The 19,083-nt window shown below is 48.0% G+C and overlaps 1 protein-coding gene across 14 annotated transcripts; it reads left to right on the top strand.

The window, feature by feature from the left end:
* Nucleotides 1-4,226: 4,226 nt before the first annotated feature.
* On the top strand, nt 4,227-18,051 carry NTAN1 (N-terminal asparagine amidase). Of its 14 annotated transcripts, none has more exons than XR_014785555.1 (11): nt 4,227-4,363; nt 6,913-7,015; nt 7,103-7,168; nt 8,030-8,138; nt 8,654-8,727; nt 11,542-11,595; nt 11,858-11,911; nt 12,791-12,888; nt 14,430-14,543; nt 15,078-15,462; nt 17,660-18,051. XR_014785555.1 is itself a non-coding variant. In XM_084818617.1 (10 exons), the coding sequence occupies exons 1-10, from the start codon at nt 4,286-4,288 to the stop codon at nt 15,255-15,257; spliced, it is 975 nt and encodes a 324-aa protein (XP_084674743.1). In that variant the 5' UTR covers nt 4,227-4,285; the 3' UTR covers nt 15,258-18,051. The 14 variants fall into 14 exon arrangements, 3 of the variants coding, with proteins under 3 accessions (XP_084674743.1, XP_084674745.1, XP_084674746.1); XR_014785556.1 differs by having other exon boundaries at nt 17,218-18,051; XR_014785554.1 differs by having other exon boundaries at nt 16,932-18,051.
* Nucleotides 18,052-19,083: the final 1,032 nt, after the last annotated feature.

Raw genomic sequence — 19,083 nt, 5'->3', positions numbered from 1 at the left:
AAGTTTAATGGTTTGACTTTGTTCTTATCAACAAAGTCAGACAGTGAGCAGGCAGAAAGCTTCATTTCCATAACAATTAACAATCAGACTTAACGGCAAAGTCAAACGGTAAGCAGGTAAGCAAGCAGAGGCTCGTGTGTGTGTGTGTGAGTGAATGAATGAATGAACACCTCTGCCTGCTCACTGTTTGACTTTGTCGTTAAGTTTAATTGTTAGGTTTTGATTTATATAAATAAATATAAGGCCACCTCTCCAGTGGCTAAAATCCTTTGTATATTAGCAGGCTGTGCCCCATACTAGAGAAATATTTCATCTCTTCATCGTTCCCCAGGTGTACAGCAGCTAGCAGAGCTTTTTAGTTTCAGCGCGTAGCAGCTCAGCTGTATGCTACTCAGTTCCCATCTCAAGGCCCATTAATTAATTGCACTCAAAAGTGTTCCTGTGCCACACACAGCCTCAGTGATGCCAAGAGGACCATTCAGGCCCACAGTTCAGGGAACTGTGGTCTAGATTCTTATCCCATTAGTGCTCATAGAAGGTGAGGACTACCAAGATAATAACATGAATTACTGAACAGCAGCTGCTCTTGTCTTTGGCAAGGGTAATCAGTCTTTAGCTGCTGTATCCATCTTTTCATCATTGCACTCATCCTCCAGTAACGGTGGGCCCAAATGCTTCCCAGGAGTAACATCAAGGCGGACCAACCTGGCCCATCTATCAACCAGAGTAGGAGCAGTTGCAGGGAAGGCACCCCCCTCTCCCTGCCAGGAAGAACACTTGACATCAACTGACTGAGATTATAGCCATAAGGGGGAAATGCTCTGGTCCCATCCATTGGCCAAAGGAACAAGAGCCACCAATTTCTATTCAAGCAGGAACAGTAGCAAGGGCAGATAAGCCTAGCCCCAAGTGCATTTAAATGCCCGCTTATAGCTCACCACTTTGTTTTGCCCTTGAAAAACTGATTGTCTTCCTTTTCCTTCCACTCCCCTTTCTTCATGTGTATTGTCTATTTAAATTCTAAGTCTGATGGCAGCCCCCCCCCCCCTCTTGCTGTGAGTTGCTTTGGGAGGTGATTTTCTGAAAAGTGAGAAAAAATGCAGCAAATATGTATAAATTGAGTTGCTCAGGCTTTGAACAGGGAAAAACAGCTCTTGAAACATCTTTGGCATGAACCCCCAAGGCTACATTCCTGCAGACACTTAGGAAGCAAGGCCCCTTGAACATAGCTGAACTCCAGTTAATCGTCTTCACCTTCTACTCCATCAAAGTCATCATGGGGGTGGGGAAGCAGTAGTTCTGTTTGGCCTACGTTGGGAGTAAATCGGCTGCCACGTTTCGCGGGCGTGTGGCCAGTGACAACTGTTCAAGATGCTTTCAATAGTGAGGCGTGATGGAAAAAGCTGGTTCAAGAATCTCGGGCCTGTGGAAATGTATATATCCAGAGAGGAGAGATGCACTTGATGTCGATCGATTCCTTCACCTGCATGGTAAGCCGCCTTGCGAGGGCTTCTACCCTGAAAGGCGGCCAAGAAATATTTTAAATAAATAATAAATAGCACATTATTTCTCGGGCAGAGCAGGAAGGAAAAAATCCCGAAACACGAGTTCAGAGCCATGTCCACACTGAAATCTGAGGTGAGCTCGAAGCCCCACATGTTCAAAGACTCTCCCTTTGCCACAACTGTCTGGAATGTCCAAGCAAGAGAGGTTAAGGGGCTGAGCAGTCACCAATATAACAAGAACTGAGAGTTGGCAGGGGTGAAGTTGGCACTTCTGAGTGGCGGCACCAGCGGGGCATGCCACTTCAAGTGCCAATGAAGCCCAAGTTTATTGTGAGAGCCTTATTTTGAGAGAAGAAGGATCAGCAACAAGAAATCCCAAGGAGGGGAGGGGATGTATTATTTCTACACTGCCTTCCTGTGTTTCCTCAAGAAATCTAAATGTAATCCTTTGGGTTGCGTGGAGCCCTTTGGGAACAGACACTGACATGGAGTATGTGCAGCTTGAAGTGTTACTGCCATCTATGATTAAAGGGCTATACCTCGGGGTTATCCCTACAAGTTAAGCTTTTTTCATGCCATGGAACTAGCCATGAACACCTGCCGTCCCCATTACTGCAGCTCAAACAGCTGTTCAGTGCATAGCTACAGGGCTGGTTCAAATGCTCCATTCATGCGTGCACACGATATGGTACGCCATGGGACTTATTTCTGAGTAAACATGCATTGGACTACACTACCTGGCAGAGCGCCTCTCCTGACAGTAACCTACCCATATACTACACTCAGCATCTAAGGCCCTCCTCTGGCTGCCTACACTGAGGGAAGTTCAGAGGACAGTGACAAGGGAGAGGGGCTTTTTTGGTGGTGGCCCCCAAATTATGGAATGATCTCCCCAATGAGGCCTTCCTGGTGCCAACATTGCTATCTTTTCGGAGCCAGGTTAAGACCTTTCTCCCAGGTATTCGACAGTATATGATAAGTGTTTAATTGATCCTGGAATGTCTTATGGCTATGGTTGCTTGCTTTTGAGATTGTGTGTTTGAAGTTGTTTTAGATACATGTTTTGTGTATATTGTTTGCTCATGTGTTTTTTATGTAAATGGTTTCTAGTCTCTGTATACTGTATTTTTAATGTTTTTAATCTTTGTAAACCGCCCAGAGAGCTCCAGCTATTGGGCGGTATAGATATGTTAATAATAATAGGACTATACTCTCCCACCATTTTACAGTTGAAAAGGAGGACATCTTCAAATTCTGATATGAAGGATTGTGTAGCAGCCTCTTCTCCACTGTGACATCTTGCTTATACTCTTTGACTTCTGATTGCTCCATTTACTCTGAAACACTCCGCGTTCTGCCTATTTAACTGCCAAGAGGATGACTGTCTTTTTTCCCCCCTACCCAGCATATTACCCTAAATCCCTCTCCACAAAGATCTTAAAATAGGTTCGCAGTTTAAAAACATACTCGAGCCACTGCAGTGTGTGAAACAGTAGGCTGCCCATGCTGCATGGTGCCTTACTCGCTTTCACGCACGTACACTGATTAAGATGTGCCCTTACGGGCGAGATGCATCTGGTCCCCCATTTAACTGCTGGCGATCCCCCAGAGGACAACCTGTGGCCCTCGGCTGAGTTTCAAAAGCCCTCTGCAAGCTATCACTTCAAACCTCTGGCATGAGCCATCTGTCCAGGCTCTCCAAATAGCTTGTAAGATGGGGGTGGGGAGAGCGAGACAGGGGCAGCAGCGAGAGAGAGACAGAAAAGGGGGTGTGAGAAAGAAAAGGGTGGCAGCGAGAGAGATAAAAGGGGGCGGCAGCGGGAGAGAGAGAAAAGGATGGCAGTGAGAGATAAAAGAGGGTGGCAGTGAGTGAGCGAGAAGGGGGTGGCAGCGAGAGAGAGACAGAAAAGGGGGTGGCAGCGAGAACAAGAAGGGGGTGGCAGCGAGAGCGACAGAAAAGGGTGTGAGAAAGAAGAGGGTGGCAGTAAGAGAGAGAGAGAGATGAAAGGGGGTGGCAGCGAGAGAGCAAGAAGGGGGTGGCAGCAAGACAGAGACAGAAAAGGGGGTGTGAGAAAGAAAAGGGTGGCAGCGAGAGAGAGAGAGAGAGAAAAGGGGCGGCAGCGGGAGAGAGAGAAAAGGGTGGCAGCGAGAGATAAAAGAGGGTGGCAGCGAGTGAGCGAGAAGGGGGTGGCAGCGAGAGACAGAAAAGGGGTGGCAGTGAGAACAAGAAGGGGGTGGCAGCGAGAGCGACAGAAAAGGGTGTGAGAAGAGGGTGGCAGTGAGAGAGAGATGAAAGGGGGTGGCAGCGAGAGAGCAAGAAGGGGGTGGCAGCAAGACAGGGACAGAAAAGGGGGTGTGAGTGTGAAAGGACAAGGGCCCCCTACCTGCCGGTGGGATATGGCCACTGACACATTACTCCCCCCCGCCCCGAGCGCAGCCCACCCCAGCTGCAGACCATCCCTAGCAAGCGGCACGAAGCACGCGCCACCGCTGCTCCACGGCAGAGCCGGGGGATGGCGCTGTGCCGAGCGAGCCGCCGAGGGCCCGGGCGCGGCGCCCGCCCCCTCCAGCTGGCAAGCGAGATACGCGCCGGCGCCGGCGACCGCCCTTCTCTGCCGGAGACCCGGGGGACCGGGCGGGAGGGCGGCTTCCCGGCGCCGCCCTTGCACGGGGCTGGCCCTCCCCGCGGCGGGACTACACGTCCCAGGCGCCTCGCGGCCCGGGCGCGCGGGCAGGAAGTCGCGGCGCCTCGCCGCCCGCGCCCGGCGCGCGTCCCCGCGATGCCGCTGCTGATCCACGGCGCGCGGGTCGACCCGGCCCGGGCGGCGGAGCTGAGCGACGCCTACGCGGCGCTGGAGGTGAGCGGCGGGCTTGCGCCTGGGGACCGCTGTGCGCGCAGGCAGGTATCCGGGAGGGATGCGTTGACTGCACATGCTGCGGGCGGGCGGGGGCGGTCAGGGTAGAGTCCAGCGTACGGCCTACGCAGAGTAGACCTGCCGCAGTGCACGGCATTTCCCCGAGTCGCGCGTCATCGAAACCCCGTGCCCTTCAGCGGGTCTGCTCTACGCGGGGCTCACAGCGGAGACGCCCCTCGGCGAGCGCTTCCGCGGGCGAGGCTGCAGTTGTGCAGCTCAGCTCTGACTTCCGAGCAAGCGCCGTTGAACCCAGCGGGACGCTCGGGGCGCAGTCCCGGACTGTGCCTGCGCTGTGCGCCCCTGTGGCTCGTGAATAACCGCCGCTGAACTCCGTAGGGTACTCGGGGCGCAGCCCCAGGCCGCGCCTGCTCTTCGTGGCGCTCCGATTTGCGAACAGGCACCCTTGAACTCGGTGGGACGCTTGGTGCCCGCCCGGGCCGGGCCTGCGTGGGAGTGGAACTCCACGGCGGGAAGGGGGTGAGGCCCAGGCAGCTGTGTCTGCCAGCCTTCCTCGCCCTACCGCGCAGGGTTGTCGTGAGGATAAATGGAGAGGAGGAGGATCACGCACGCTGCCTTCCTCGGAGGAAAGGCAGGCTGTAAACGTAACAAAGAAGCAAATAAGTAAATTCGGTGCCCTGCGAATGTGCTGGAGTGTAACGCATTCCCAGCCGTACTCTGTGAATGGGCTGATCTGCAGAGTCATGGAGCGTGCATCCAAGGGATGGTGGCCAGCTGAGAATGATTTTGGATTCAGCTGGCGTCGTCGTCTACTTCTTTCTTCCTGCTTTCACATCCTCCTTTTATTTTCTCTTTACGTGTGCTGGTGGTGGTAATAATGACTCAAGAAGTGGTGGTTTGTTTATTTAGTATGTATGTATGTATGTATTTATCTATTTATTACATTTTTACCCCACTTTTTTTTCATCTTGCAAGGAACCCAACACAGCTTACATGATTCTCCCTCTCTCCATTTTATCCTCACAACAGCTCTGTCAGGTAGGACAGGCTGAGAGTCAGGGACTGGCCCAAGGTTACCCAGTGAGCTTTGCAGCCAAGTGGGGACTAGAACCCGGATCTCCTGAGTCCCGGTCCAACACTCTTAACCATTACACCACACTGGTGCTTTCTTTCTTTTAAATGTTGTTGTTATGCGTATTCTATTCTGTATTGATCCGTATTCATATGCTGGTTATGTGTGTGTTGTTTTTTAAATGTTGCTTTCTAAAATTTATAATGAGGTGTGGAATGGGTGGAAATTGCGCTGTCATGTTTTTATCTTCTTTTCTTGCGAGGAGGAAAGCCAACACGAGTATGCCTCTAGTATAGATAGTAACACGACAAATGCCCCCAATAGATAGCACATCACATTGGTTGTCAACTATCCTGAACTATGAATTTATTTATTATATTCTGTATCCTGCCATTCTTCTAAGGAGCTCAAGGCAGTGTACATGAACATAGCCTTCTCAGTGGTGGCACGCAATCTTTGGAATATTGGCTAGTTTTAAATGCCTCTTGAAAACACACTTGCTCACACAGGCTTTCCCTGACCTGTGAGGGTCTCTTCTACTACCCTGTTTTAAGGTTTATGGTGCTGTAATGTTTTTAATGTCTTAGGCTGGGGTATGCTGGGAGTTGTAGGCCTTTTCTCTGTCTAAACATGCATAGGATTGTGCCCTTCATGTTTTTAATTATGTATTATTTTTATCTTGTTTTTATTTTTTTATATTGCATTTTATTGTAAACCGCTTAGAGTATGTATGTGGTGTAAAATATTAAATATAGTAAATAGGAACATAGGAAGTTGCCTTAGACTGAGTCAGACTTTGGGTCCATCGAATTTTTAGGGCCACACCTCTTCTGAATAATGTACTGCTTTTATTCTAAAGAAATTTCCCAAACTTTTAAATCTTGCTCTGCAGTTTTACGGTTAATGTCTGTGTCTTTCCTCGTAGGGCAAAATCCATGAGTCACTTCCCATCTGGTTCCTCTTGTGCCATTCTTAACGTGACCTTGTACACTAGCACTTCTAAGTCATAAACAACTTTTGACTTGAAACTGTTCTTCTAACTTCTAGGCTTTGGTTAGACTTTGGTTCATCAATACAATGCAAGCGTTAAAATTAGCTAAGCTGCTATGGGGGACCTTTATGGCCTTTGCCTTGATGAGCAATTAGGCATCTATATCCCCTTTTGTTCCCACCCTCACAACAATCCTATGAGGCTGAGAGAGAGGGACAGGCCCAGGGCCGCTTGGCAAGCTTCATGCCCGAGTGGGGATTTGAACTCGGGTCTCCCCGAGCCTAGCTTGACATACCAACAGCTACACTGCATTGGCTGTCTCAAATTCAAAGCCACAGGAACAGCCGGGTTGATTGGTTTCTTGAGTCTAATGCCATTGTTTGAGAACTTCCGTGCTCGGAAACATTTGCGCTCTAGCAGTGTTGCGAACCCAAATGCAGTTTTGTTTGTCTCCATCCGCTTGTTTAACAGGAGCAAGCCAAGCTGTTAAGAAGCCAGCCTGCTCAAACAGTGGGCCCCAAAGGACTTCTCTACGTCCAGCAGCGAGAGTTCGCAGCGACCACTCCTAAAGATGGTAGGTGGGTGACTGAGCACGATCATGCTCAGAAAGACCAGAAATAACCGGCCAATATCTTACTTGCACTCCTCTGCTTTCCTACAGGTTCCATTTCTATTCTTGGATCGGACGATGCAACTACCTGCCACTTGGTGGTACTCAGACACACAGGTGCTTCGAGGAAGCAATGATGAGAGAGGCACCCATTCCCCCCCACCCAAGAAAAAATCCTGGTTCAGTAATAACTAGTAAATCGTAGGTCACAAAAGGCCTTGCTGGTTTAGAACAGGGTCACACAGCCTGTGGCTCTCCAGGCGTTGGACTTCAACTCTCATCATCCTTGACCATTGGCATATTGGCTGGAATTGATGGACGTTGGAGTCCCAACACCATTTGTAGGGGCCAGAGGTTGTCCACCCTTGATTTAAAATAACGCAGCTGAATTGTGAAACCTCTTGCCTTGCAGGTTTGGGGTGGAGGGTATGATGAGTTTTGGCTGAGTGCAGCCAAGCTCGGCTAGCTCCCTCTTGTGCAGGAGTAATGCTAGTTTGGCTACATCACCGTCGGCACACGCAGCCTGAACTCTGCAAATAGAAGGGATGATTTCGGCGAGCCGTTCATTCACGAAGTCGAGGTAGCGAATCGCTGGCCTGAAAGAGGTTATCTTCTCTGCTTTTCCAAAGCAAAGTTAGCTAAAGAATCCACTTGAGGAATCGCAGGAACGTTTCAGTTATAAACAGAGCAGAAAAGCAACCCAGAGGTGAACGGAAGATTGTGAGAGGGAGGGGAGAATTCCCCCTGATCATGTTAACAAAAGTGTGTTGAGGATGAACTAACCTACGTTAAGTGATCTTGAGAGTATTTCCTTGGGTGCAGAGTGACAATCCCAATCCCTTTTAAGGCGTAGAATTGGAAGGTGGTATTTATTCAAGATCGACCGTATTCTTATGATCAGGCTGACGGATGCAAATCATGGCTCCATAGTTGCATATGTCTTTGCGGTGCAAACTGTTTATACGCTTGTTTTTTCAGGTAGCGGGGCTCTTTGTCTCACCCACTGTGATGGATCTGATACAGAAACAGAAGTTTTGTTGACTATGAATGCAGTAAAAGTGCTTTCTCCTGACATAGAATGTGGAAGGTCAGCTTCGAAAAAAGATACTTATTTTAATAATAAATTACAGATAATTACAATTTCGTCAAAATCATTCTACAACTCTAATCAAACTATAACACACATTGAAAATATAAGTACATAAATATCCATTCTGCAAAAATACGCCTATAATAGTTATACAAATAAATCAAATATACATAATAGCTCAGCTTAAAAAAAAAAAAGAGGTCTATTTAGGGCTGTTAAGTGATCAGTAAAAATAAACAGAAGTCTCTTACCACTTAATGGCTATGTTTGCACAAACCAATAACCTAGAATTCTGGAGGACCCTGGCTTCTCATTCACAAATGGCCAATATTTTTCTCTTACATTCCTTATCTTGCACAGAACCAAAGTAGACTAAAACATAAAAATAAATGTGTCCTTAAATTTCAGCCCTGCTGATGGAAATTGGACCCCACTCAACTAAAGCCTCAGTTGATTAATCTAATTATACCAGTTAATCAACTCTGCCTCTGAATTCTCTATCTGTTTCTTAGGTTGGAACTACACCTGGTTGGAGGTTTCAGTGATGACAGGCACTTATCCCAGCAACTTACTACTCAACTCCTTAGTAAGTCCCCATTTTCCTTCCTGCCCTCTCAGTCAAGCTTTCAGGGTCTGATTGGAGCTGAGCAAAGTTTTCAGAACTTGTGAGAGTTCTGAGCTGCTGGGGATAGTGAGGGCTTGAAATGGAGCAACGAAACAAAATCCTTCTCCTGGAGAAACTAAATTCTGTATCTGTGTTTTGCAGATTAGGGCGCAGTCCCATCCGGATGCCCGTCAGCCTCCAAACTTGGGGACTGACGGGCATCCTATGTAGAGCAGGAGGAGTATGGAGGCAATCTTTGCCTCCGTGCTTCTCCCGCTCTGCATTTTTGCTAGATGGGTGTTTCCATCCATCCAGCAGAGGCGTTGGGGAGGGGGTGGGACAGAGGCTGGGGACAGCTTGTATCCCGGCTACCCCAGTCCCCTCCCCGCCCACAGAAACGCCCCCTTTCCCTGCTCTCCGAGGTTGCTTTTCCGAGCCCGGAGAGGCAGCCAGCATGGTTCTCTCCGCACTGGCTGGGAGGGGAAGGGGGTGGGGAGCTTGGACTCCTGGGTCCAAGGTTGGAGTGCTGTCTCCGGCCTTGGATCCAGGGATCCGAAAACTCCTATGACCCCTCCAGACGCTGTCTAGGGGCCATGGGATTGGGCAAATGTGCTTGTGTTTTGCATAAGTTAGCTTCTGCTTGGCATGGGGAGGAGCAAAGGCCTGCGAATGGCACCGAAGCCACCTCCACAGCGGTCCAATTCAGGCATCGTCCCAAGGCATGAGTAAGGAAGCTCAACTGCAGTTCAGTATGATTGTCTGAACTCAGGGTCAGACGAAACTGGGAAACGTCAAAATAACCCGATGGAAAAAAAGATGGAAAAAAAATGTTCCAGGATGTTGGGGGGAAAAAAGTTTTATTCCTTGAAGTAGCCCTTCAGTTGCTGGATTCATCTTGAAGACATATCTTTTAGGAGATCTCTGCAGGCAGTTAAAAAAAAAAAAAAAGTTAACCCCTGAAGAAGGCCCAAAAGATACGGTAGAGGGCTGAACGCATTGGGCTGCTTGAGGAATAAAGCTATATATTTTTTTCAACATCCTGAGACATCGTCTCTTTTTTTCTATCCGATTGTCTGAACTGGCTAGCGATGGTTTGTGTTGGGTCGGCAAGCCAGAGTTGGAAGCTGTGGTTTCGGAAGTCTTTGTGAACCATGGTTTGTGCTCATTCTGGTTTGGCATGGAGTCTGAATTGGCATACTAGAGTTCTGGGCTGGGTTGATGGTGCTGGCTTGGCTATGGAACTGTTTGCCCTGGTAGCCCATGCGGGCTTTCCTCTTTGTGCTTTTAAGCCCTGAATAAAAACAATATTGTTTAGATGTTCATATCTGTAGTTAGGGCCCTCTCAGCACTTGGTACCTGTTTGTTGAATTGGCATTGATGCTGATAGGTGTCAGGGTGGACACTGAGCCCATAGAATCCCAGAGTAGTTCTGATTCTGAGGAAGAGCAGTCACTCCTGGGAGGGGAGCGCGCTCCTCTTTCCCAGGGCCAACAGCTGACAGAGATTCCTCCCACCAGCATTCCTAGCTTAGATAGCAGTCCAGGGAGTGACAGAGCACGGGAAGCAGACTTGGTGGACGCACGACGCAGACGCAGAGAGCGGCGCCAGATGGAGGGCGCGGAAAGGAGGCGTAGTGCCCGGTTGGCGCGCAAACAACGGCTGCGCCCAGAGGATCCAAGGGAAAAGGGGAGGGACTCTCCCTAGTCCTTAAGTTCAGGGGTCTGCCAGTAATTCCCTTTCAAACGGGGACCAACTGTTCCAACTTAGGGCATAGGTACTGTGCTGCTCAGATCTAGTTGCAAACGGTAGAGTTGTTAAGTTGTAAAAGAAGAATAAAGCTTTGAAAGGAATCCCTTTGTCTGTGTCTGGACTTGGCTACTGGATTAGACTGAGAGAGCCCTCCAAGGAGCCCTTGACAATAGGTTGCTGGCCACCATTGGGGCCGGGGACTAGGCTATAAATAGGTTGATAAATAACTTACATCAGCGTTTCTCAAACTGCTGGCTGGGACACACCAGCGTCCTAGCCCACTTTGAGGTGGGCCTCCATGCTCCCAGTTGCCCAGTGCTTCTTTGCTTGGCCACCCTGTGCTATGACCAGTTGCACCAAAAACTCCGCATAGGCACGTGTGTCAGCAGGAGCTGGTTAGAGAGCAAGGCTAATATTTTTAGTAAGAGAGGGAAGCTGGTGTAGGAGGAAGGAAGTGAGTGTAAGTGCAGCAGGAGGGAGGGATGAAAAAAACTGGCAGTTGGAGATAGGGTACAAGTTAAGTGTGAAAGAAGAAGGTGAGATGAAATGGCGGGAGATTAGGAGAAGAATTCTTTGAGAAGCATGTGATGGTGGGGCGGGGGGAGGAATAACAATATAGACGAAAAAAGTCTTCTCTTCTTAGAGCTTCTAGATCAGCAAATTCTGCCTGATACGGGGAGGCTGAGTAATGATACCTCCAGAGCCAATGTTTGCACATCACTGGAGGAAAGATGAATTGTGGAACTCCCTGCTACAAGGAAATAGTTGTGGCAAAGAATTTCACACTTAGGTATCAGTATAAAATTGTATCCGTTATTACCACCTTATGAAACTCCACCTTACTTCTGCAGCCATTTTGTGACTGGCTCCGACCCTGTACTACCATTTTGTGGTTGTTGGGCCTCAGTCATTTTCATCTCTCTCAAGAGGGCCCTGGGGTTAGAAAGTCTGAGAACTTCTGAGTTAAATACATAGTGTTTCCTTGTAACTTTTCTGAACTGCCTTCCTCTGTGGACTTTTCACACTTTCCTGTGCTGTTATTCCTAGGAGCCTTTGACCGGTTGCAGGACAACATTCATTTAATGACTTTCTGTGTGACAGGTAATTATTTCAGATCAGTGACACCACCCCCTCACTTCCCAAATTCCCCTCCTCTACTTCCCAGCTGCCTTCATGTCCCATGATGCCCCTTGGCCCGTTTCCTGTTGGACAGACACACGCAGCATCTTCCTGGCTCTTGGCCAAGCGACCTTCTACTTCCCTCATTCCAGCTGTCCTTATCTTTGCCCAACTCTGGCTGGTCCTTCCCTTCTGTGGATTTAGAATATTTGTGCGCTTCCTCTCCCTTTCTTTTGAATAACAGAATTAAATGACCGGCAGGAAGAAGGCAACCACTTTCCGTTTGTTTATGGAATTGGTAAGTCCGATTTGGGTTTGGTGTGTCAGTTTAACCACCCCGGGAATGTGGCTCCCATGAGTTTTCCAAAACACGAATTTCTCCCTTGGTCTGAAAGAGGTTCCCCACCCTTGATGTAAGGTCATTGTTGGTCCTGCATAGCCTTTGGGTAAGCTGCTACAGCATCCCTTGTAGGCAGCCCTCCAACCTCCACTTAAAAGCCTCCAATGAAGGAGAATCCACCACCTTTTGAGGCAGCCTGTGTCACTGTGGAACAGCTTGTACTGTCAGGATGCTCTTCTTAATCTTTAGCTGAAATCCCTTTTCTTGTCATTCGAATCCATTGGTTCAGGTCCTGCCCTTTGAAACAACAGAGAGAGAGGGAGAAAATATGTTCCATCTTCTATGTGGCAGCCTTTCAAAGATGGACTTGCATTCTAATTTTGTTTTTCCAGCTGTAGCAGCCATATCGGGGGTCAGACTAAGTAGCCTCATGCAGTCTCATGCTTCATGTTCTTGCTGAGCTCTTTCTCCCTTGAATATATTGTTGTAAGCTGACGAGACACAGGAATTCCTTATCTTGTCAAAGGTCATACAGCTGTATATCTTGTTCTCTGCTGTTCTCTTCTGTTCTCTCCTTATCATGGCTACCCTATAACCCAGTTCTTGTATTATAAACAATGGTGCTAGGAGAAGAAATGTTAAGGACTGCAACCCCATGCGAGAGGGGGAGGAGGAGCCATTTCATATGTGTCACAATGTCTATAAAGCCAATGTGCTGATGTATTTCGGGGCTTCTGGCTCTTTGGAAATGATTCTAGCCTTAAGCCCGCGCGTTAAATAAAGAATCTCTTTTTCCTTCACTCCGTGGTCTTTCTGACTCTGGGTTCTGCAACACAGCTGCAAATGTTAAGACGGGCGAGATTTTCCACGCAACGTTTCCAGACAGGGGACCCGATGAGGATTTGCGGTCTGCCAGTATCTTGACAGGAGCAAAGGTGAGCAGGGAAGAGACTTTCAGGAGTTGGACACCCTTTGGTTTAGGGAAATCAGGCAAGTAATAAGCCGTGAAACAAAATGTGTTGTGATACCTTCCTTGCGTTGCCAGTGCTTCTGAGCTGGGGTGGACAACTTGTGGCCCTCCAGATGTTTTACCCACAAGTCTCATCTGCCCTTGCCAGCCTAGGCAGCAGTGAGGGGAGCTGAAGTCCAAGACATCTGGAGGACCACAAATTTCCCACTCCTGTTCTAAGCTGATGCTTGACTTGTAGTGTGGATGGGAAGAGCTCGATGATATCTATATTAGTGTTTTAACACTGAAAGACTGGACGGCCATGAATTAATGCTGAGTTGGATCCAGACTTCTGCTCAGAGTAGACCCATTGAAATCAGTGAGACGAATGATGGCTGATCTAAGTGCCATGCAATTTGGAGGGTCTGCTCTAAGTATGACAAGTCTGGGGCCAACCCACTCATAGTCTCCAGTTTAGAAAAAAAGGGGATGTGACAGAGGTTTATAAAATTAAAGTGGCGTGGACAAAGGAGACGGAGAGAAGTTTGACACTTAATGATTTACAAATTCTGGAAAGAATTGTATCAGGTGGGTATACCAGTCTTTTCTTCTTGAAAAAGCTCGTCTTTTTCGTTTTGGTTTTGTTTTTGCAATAAACACGATGTTTAAACAGTCGCTTTTAACTGGGCAGCTGGCTTGCTGCAAAGTGAAGGGCTGCCTTCCAGCACCACCTTTATTTGGGTTCCAAAGGGGGGTGTTTTTGGAGCTCATACGCCACTTCTACCTTATGCTTAAGCTCTTGGGCAAGATACTTTTAGCCTGACCAGTTTGGCCTCTGGGAAATGAGCGTTCTGTCACCAGACACACCCATCGTGGCAGCCATCCCATGAATGGGCAAGGTGCCCCCATGCTGCCATTTTGTGAGAGCATCCACGGCACTCAAAATTCCAGATGTGCCCACTGACCCAGAAGGGTCGGGACCCCTGCTCCAAATATGCATCAACTGATTTTCTCCCTCTCTCAAAATACTAGAACCCAGTGGGGTCATCCCATGAAGCTGATTGGTGGGAGATGTAGGACAGATCAAAGGACGGACTTCTTCACACAGCGCATCGTTAAACTATGGAATTTGCTAACACGGGGTGTAGTGACGGCCACCAATTTGGATGGCCTTAAAAGGGGACTGGACAAATTAATGTAGGATGAGGCTATCAAGGGCTACTAGTCCTGGTGGCTACGTGCTACCTCCAGTATCAGAGGCAGTCTGCCTATGTACTCCAGTTGCTGGGGAACATGGGCGGGAGGGTGCTGTTGCGCTCATGCCCTTTTTGTGGGTTCCCAGTCGACAGCTGGCTGGCCACTATGAACAGAATGCTGGACTAGAGGGACCCTTGATCTGATCCAGCAGGGCTCTTCTTAGGTTCTTATGACAGCTGGGAGGTGGGAACCCAGCCTAGGGATTCTAGCTCTGTGACTGAGGAATGGCAGCTCCTTTGAAGGCGTGTCACCTTCCTCTCTTTGTTGTAGATGGTTAACATTTATGACTCAAGGAAGGAGCAACTTTGCATTGGACCTTACTTCTGGATGCCTTTCCCCCACGTGGATTTCTGGCTAGAGCAGGATGACCAACACATATTGCAGGTAACTGGTGTTCATCCAGGAGACGGAGGGAGCCCAGGAGATGGTCAGAGGAAATTGGAGTGATTTCCATTTCTGAAATTAAGTAATTTGGAGCCTTGAATATGAGCCTTCCTGAGAACCCCATCTGTTTTTATTTTACGTGTACATTCCATCTTTCCTTCCAGGGGATCATCATTCTTTTCCTTGCGCCCCACCATTTTGTCCTATGTAGCAGGCATACATGGTTCTGCTTTTCCCATTTTATCTTCATAACAACCATGTAATGCCAGCATACATGTTTCTCCCCGATCCCCGTTTTAGCCCTGTAACAACCCTGTGTGGGTGGGTTAGGTTGACAGATAGTGATTGGCCCAGAGTTGGCCAATGAGAGCTTCACGGTCAAGTTGGGATTTGAACCTGGGTTCCTCCAATCCAGGTCTGACGCTCTAATCACTCCACCGTGCTTTTGCTTCGCGCTCAAGACATAGGATAGTCTGATAAGCGCTGGAAGAAGGGTGGCGTGTACATCTAACGGTGCGACTTTTCCCTTTGCAGAATCTCTCCACGTCGCCTCAGGCCGAACCGCCTCACTTTGTTTCCCATATCAGAGCTACCCTGATGTATTTGAAAGAGCATCCCTTCCCCGATAAGACCCTGTTCCCTAGCAGGAAACCGTGGCTGTACAGGAAAAACGCCGATGGCCTATGGGAGAGGGTCTCTTCCGACCAGATCTAACCGAAAGAGGAGAAGCCGAGAGAACTCAGAGTGTGCTTGTGCTAAAGGAGGAGGAGCCGTTCCAGGTGGCGGAGACGGTGCTTGACTTTATAACCAGCTTCTTCAAGCAAACAACATTAATAACTGAAGTGCCCTTGTTTGCATGGTGTCACATCCTCCAAAACTGCTGTGTTCCCAAAGGCCCAAATGACCGGATACAAAATAGGTAAGATCTGTGTATTTTCCTGAATGCCACTCAGTTGCTGGAGGTTCAAGGTTCTCAGTAGTAGAAAGTGGGATTCCCTACGAGAATTCTCTCCTTATTGCCACTACTGTCCATTGGTAACCTGTCCATTGCTCTCAGGTCATGTGTGTAACACACAAATTTTCGCTTGCTTGCTATCAGCCTACCAACAATTCTGTGTAAGCTGAATGCATGCAAATGTCTGTGTCGTGACCTATTTTTGTATTTCCTCTCTGGGCCCAAGGAGCGTGACCCCCTCGTGGTGTATGTGTGTGCTGTTCCTGCCAAATAACTTTGCTGGCATCCCTAATTTTCAGTCACTGAAGCCACTCAGTAACTTTTTTAAATCATCTGTGGAGTGGGGGAAACCCACCCGCTGTACATATGCAATGGAATGAAGACTGTACCATTTCATAATGGGGTCGCATTTTTGCATTGCTCCCCTATGTAAAAATGTGTATACTACGGAAAGTGTTGGCATACCTTTCTCACTGATGTGTATTTTTTTTTTTTTTAACATGGGGGTGTATTAAAAAAAAAACCCCACGGTATTCCCCACCAGAAGTCTGGAGTGGTACAGTCTAGAAGTTTACCATCTCATTCTTTTGCATGTGTTGACCGCAGGCTTAAGCCTCAAGCGTGCCACCATCTTTAATGTGGAAACGACCACGCGGAAGCCGCCCAGTGACCACAGTTCTAGGGTTGGATCCAAGTTTCAGCTGGATCAGCTGCACTGGCAGAAATGGGCTTCCCCTCACCCCAGACTCCTGAAAACGAGCCAGGAGACCCTGCTGAATGGGTTGTGTGTGGGGGAATCCCCCAAAGAAAGGCGTAGGGACCTTCTGTGAGCAGAGCCCTTCCTCTTGTGGAAGGTAGATGCTGGATCCCACCTTTGGTGATCATAGAATCATAGAATAGTAGGGTTGGAAAGGGCTCCCTGTAACTTGAGCCTATTATTCCGTGTCCTGCACTCTGGGATGATCGAGAAGAGATCCTGGCCTTCCTCTTGGTGACAACCTTTCAAGTACTTGAAGAGCGCTATCCTATCTCCCCTCAGTCTTCTCTTCTCAAGGCTAAACATACCCAGTTCTTTCAGTCTCTCCTTGTAGGGCTTTGTTTCCACTCCCCTGATCATATTCATTGCCCTCCTCTGAACCCTCTCCAGTCTGTCCGCATCCTTCTTAAAGTGTGATGCCCAGAACTGGACACAGTACTCCAGATGAGGCCTAACCACTGCCGAGTAGAGGGGAACTAGTACTTCATGTGATTTGGAAGCTATACTTCTGTTAATGCCGTCCAGAATAGCATTTGCCTTTTTTTGCAGCCACATCACATTGTGGGCTCATATTCAGCTTGCGATCTATAACAGTTCCAAGATCCTTCTCGCTTGTAGTATTGTTGAGCCACATATCCCCCATCTTGTAACTCTGCATTTGGTTTCCTTTCCCTAGGTGCAGAAAAAGAAAACAAATGCACAGTTACAAGATGGGGGATACTTGGCTCAACAATACTACAAGAATTCTCATGTAGCAGAATTCTTCAGACTTCTCATAATGTCATGACTTGTCACGGGACATGAACTCCCCGTGCAATGTGTGCTGTTCTCAAATTGGCAACACTGGAAGCCGGGAGGGTGGGGAGAGTTGTGCTCCAACCCAGCTTCCCCATACCACTGTTAGGGTCTGTGTACACCAGGGACAGGTAACCATTTTTGCCCCTTCGATGCCCCCCCTGCAGGTGCCAAAAAGAGGAGCGGGGAAGAAAAATACAGAAAAAGAAAATGGCATCCACAGCTGCTTGTTTGCAAGCTAATTTTGACCGTCTTGGCATTCCACAGCCGCTTTGGACACCATTTTGTTTGCCAGTGGTTTTTTTTTTTTTTAATGTTTTGTGGTCTTCCAAATTTCAGGGGGTGGCAGAGGCCACCCTGGGAGGCTGTGGGGGGCTGCATGTTGCCCACCCCTAGTGTACGCCAAGCTTATCCATTTTTGAGGGCTTCTGTATTTCTCCTCAGTGAAGTGGACAGCTTTGTATGTGCAGAGGGATGCATGCGCCAACCTGGATGCATGTGCTGACATGGCCCCACTGTTGAAGGAACCCATTACACACAAGGGATCTCTATGCACACATGGCTATAGTCACTTTCTTGATTATTTCCTTTCCTTTCTCTTAATTCTAGTCAAAGCTTATAAAACAAAATGGTACAAATCCACCAAGAAAGAAGTTTTTCTGTATAAGCGTCACTGCAGTGAAATGGGAACTATGTAAAGTATTTACTAAGGGGACATACACCTTGACCATTTTTAAACAACCACTAATCAGGTAAAAGCTAACCTTTAAAGCATTTCATTTTGTTACGCTCGAGAGATTTCAAAATGTAAGCATAAACTTTTCATCGAATGCCATTTTGTCTGTGCTTGATTATATGACTTGCTGATGTACGTACGAATAATTAAAAGGATGATGGCAAAGGACATTGAACTGGGGATTATCGCCTCTTTCCCTGTATGGAAGACAAGCTGCTCAGTGTGTCTTCCTTCTTAATAAAAGTTGGACCAGTTTACTCATTAATTTGCATGTGTTATGACTGTGAAGAAGTGTGTGCGCGGGGAGGGCAGGAACAATAGCTTGGAGAACTGAAGGAAGCTTCACTCCAGGATTAAGGAGTTGCCCCTTGGTGATTCTGTCACCTCAATCTCTCCCAGGCGGTGGAGAATTCTTTTCCTGTTGAGGTCTGCATTCCAGCATTGGGTGGGAGCAGAGTCAAGTGGACAGAGTTAGATGCAACTCTTACCTTTGGTCAGTATGCAATAGCAACAACAAAAGACATTTGCATCCAGGCAATTTCCTTCCCTACCTTGATCGGATAGTGGCTATAAGGCCTTCACTGACTTTGGTGGAGAGGGAAAGGTTCGTGCAGCCCATGTGCCATTCTCACTGATATGAAGGGGAAAGCCCTTGCAGATGGGTGGTTGATCAGTTCATGTGCCTAGCCCAAAGCACCGCCTCCAAGCACAATCCACTGTTGCCCTTGAAATCTAGGTAGTACAGTGAACAGTTGCCATCCGGTCAAGGACAGGAGTATATTTTTTACAAAAAAAAAATTTATTTAGTTAGTTATTAAATTTATTAATTGCCCATCTGGCCAGTCACCCAGCCACTCTGGGCGATGTACAAAGTGTACAATAAAACAGTTTAAACAATAAAATTCTACAGTAGAAACACCATATTTCTAAAATACCCTAACCCACCCCAAATGCCTGCCTGAACAATCACGTTTTTAATGCGCGGCGGAAGCTCATTAAAGGGGGGCATGGCGGAGTTCCCTAGGGAGGGAGTTCCACAGAGTGGGGGCCACCACAAAGAAGGCCCTCTCCCTCGTCCTCACTAGTCTAGCTGTCCTAGCTGATGGGACAGAGAGAAGGCCATCCAAGGCTGATCTTGTTACGCGGCCTGTCTGGTGTTGCTGGAGGCGCTCCTTGAGATTTTCTTAAAATCTTAAGAAAATTGATTCTTCTTAACTTCAAGATATTATGGCACCAGTCTGTTTTTTCCCTATGTTGAAGCCCTTCAAACTTTTGATCATTTCAACCAAGTACAGTT

Source organism: Heloderma suspectum, chromosome 12 (genome assembly GCF_057233095.1).
Source record: "Heloderma suspectum isolate Gila_16-S chromosome 12, 16-S_ref, whole genome shotgun sequence".
Classification (NCBI taxonomy): Eukaryota; Metazoa; Chordata; class Lepidosauria; order Squamata; family Helodermatidae; genus Heloderma; species Heloderma suspectum.
Note: the sequence above shows the minus strand (reverse complement) of the source record. Positions and strands in the feature narration are given on the sequence as shown.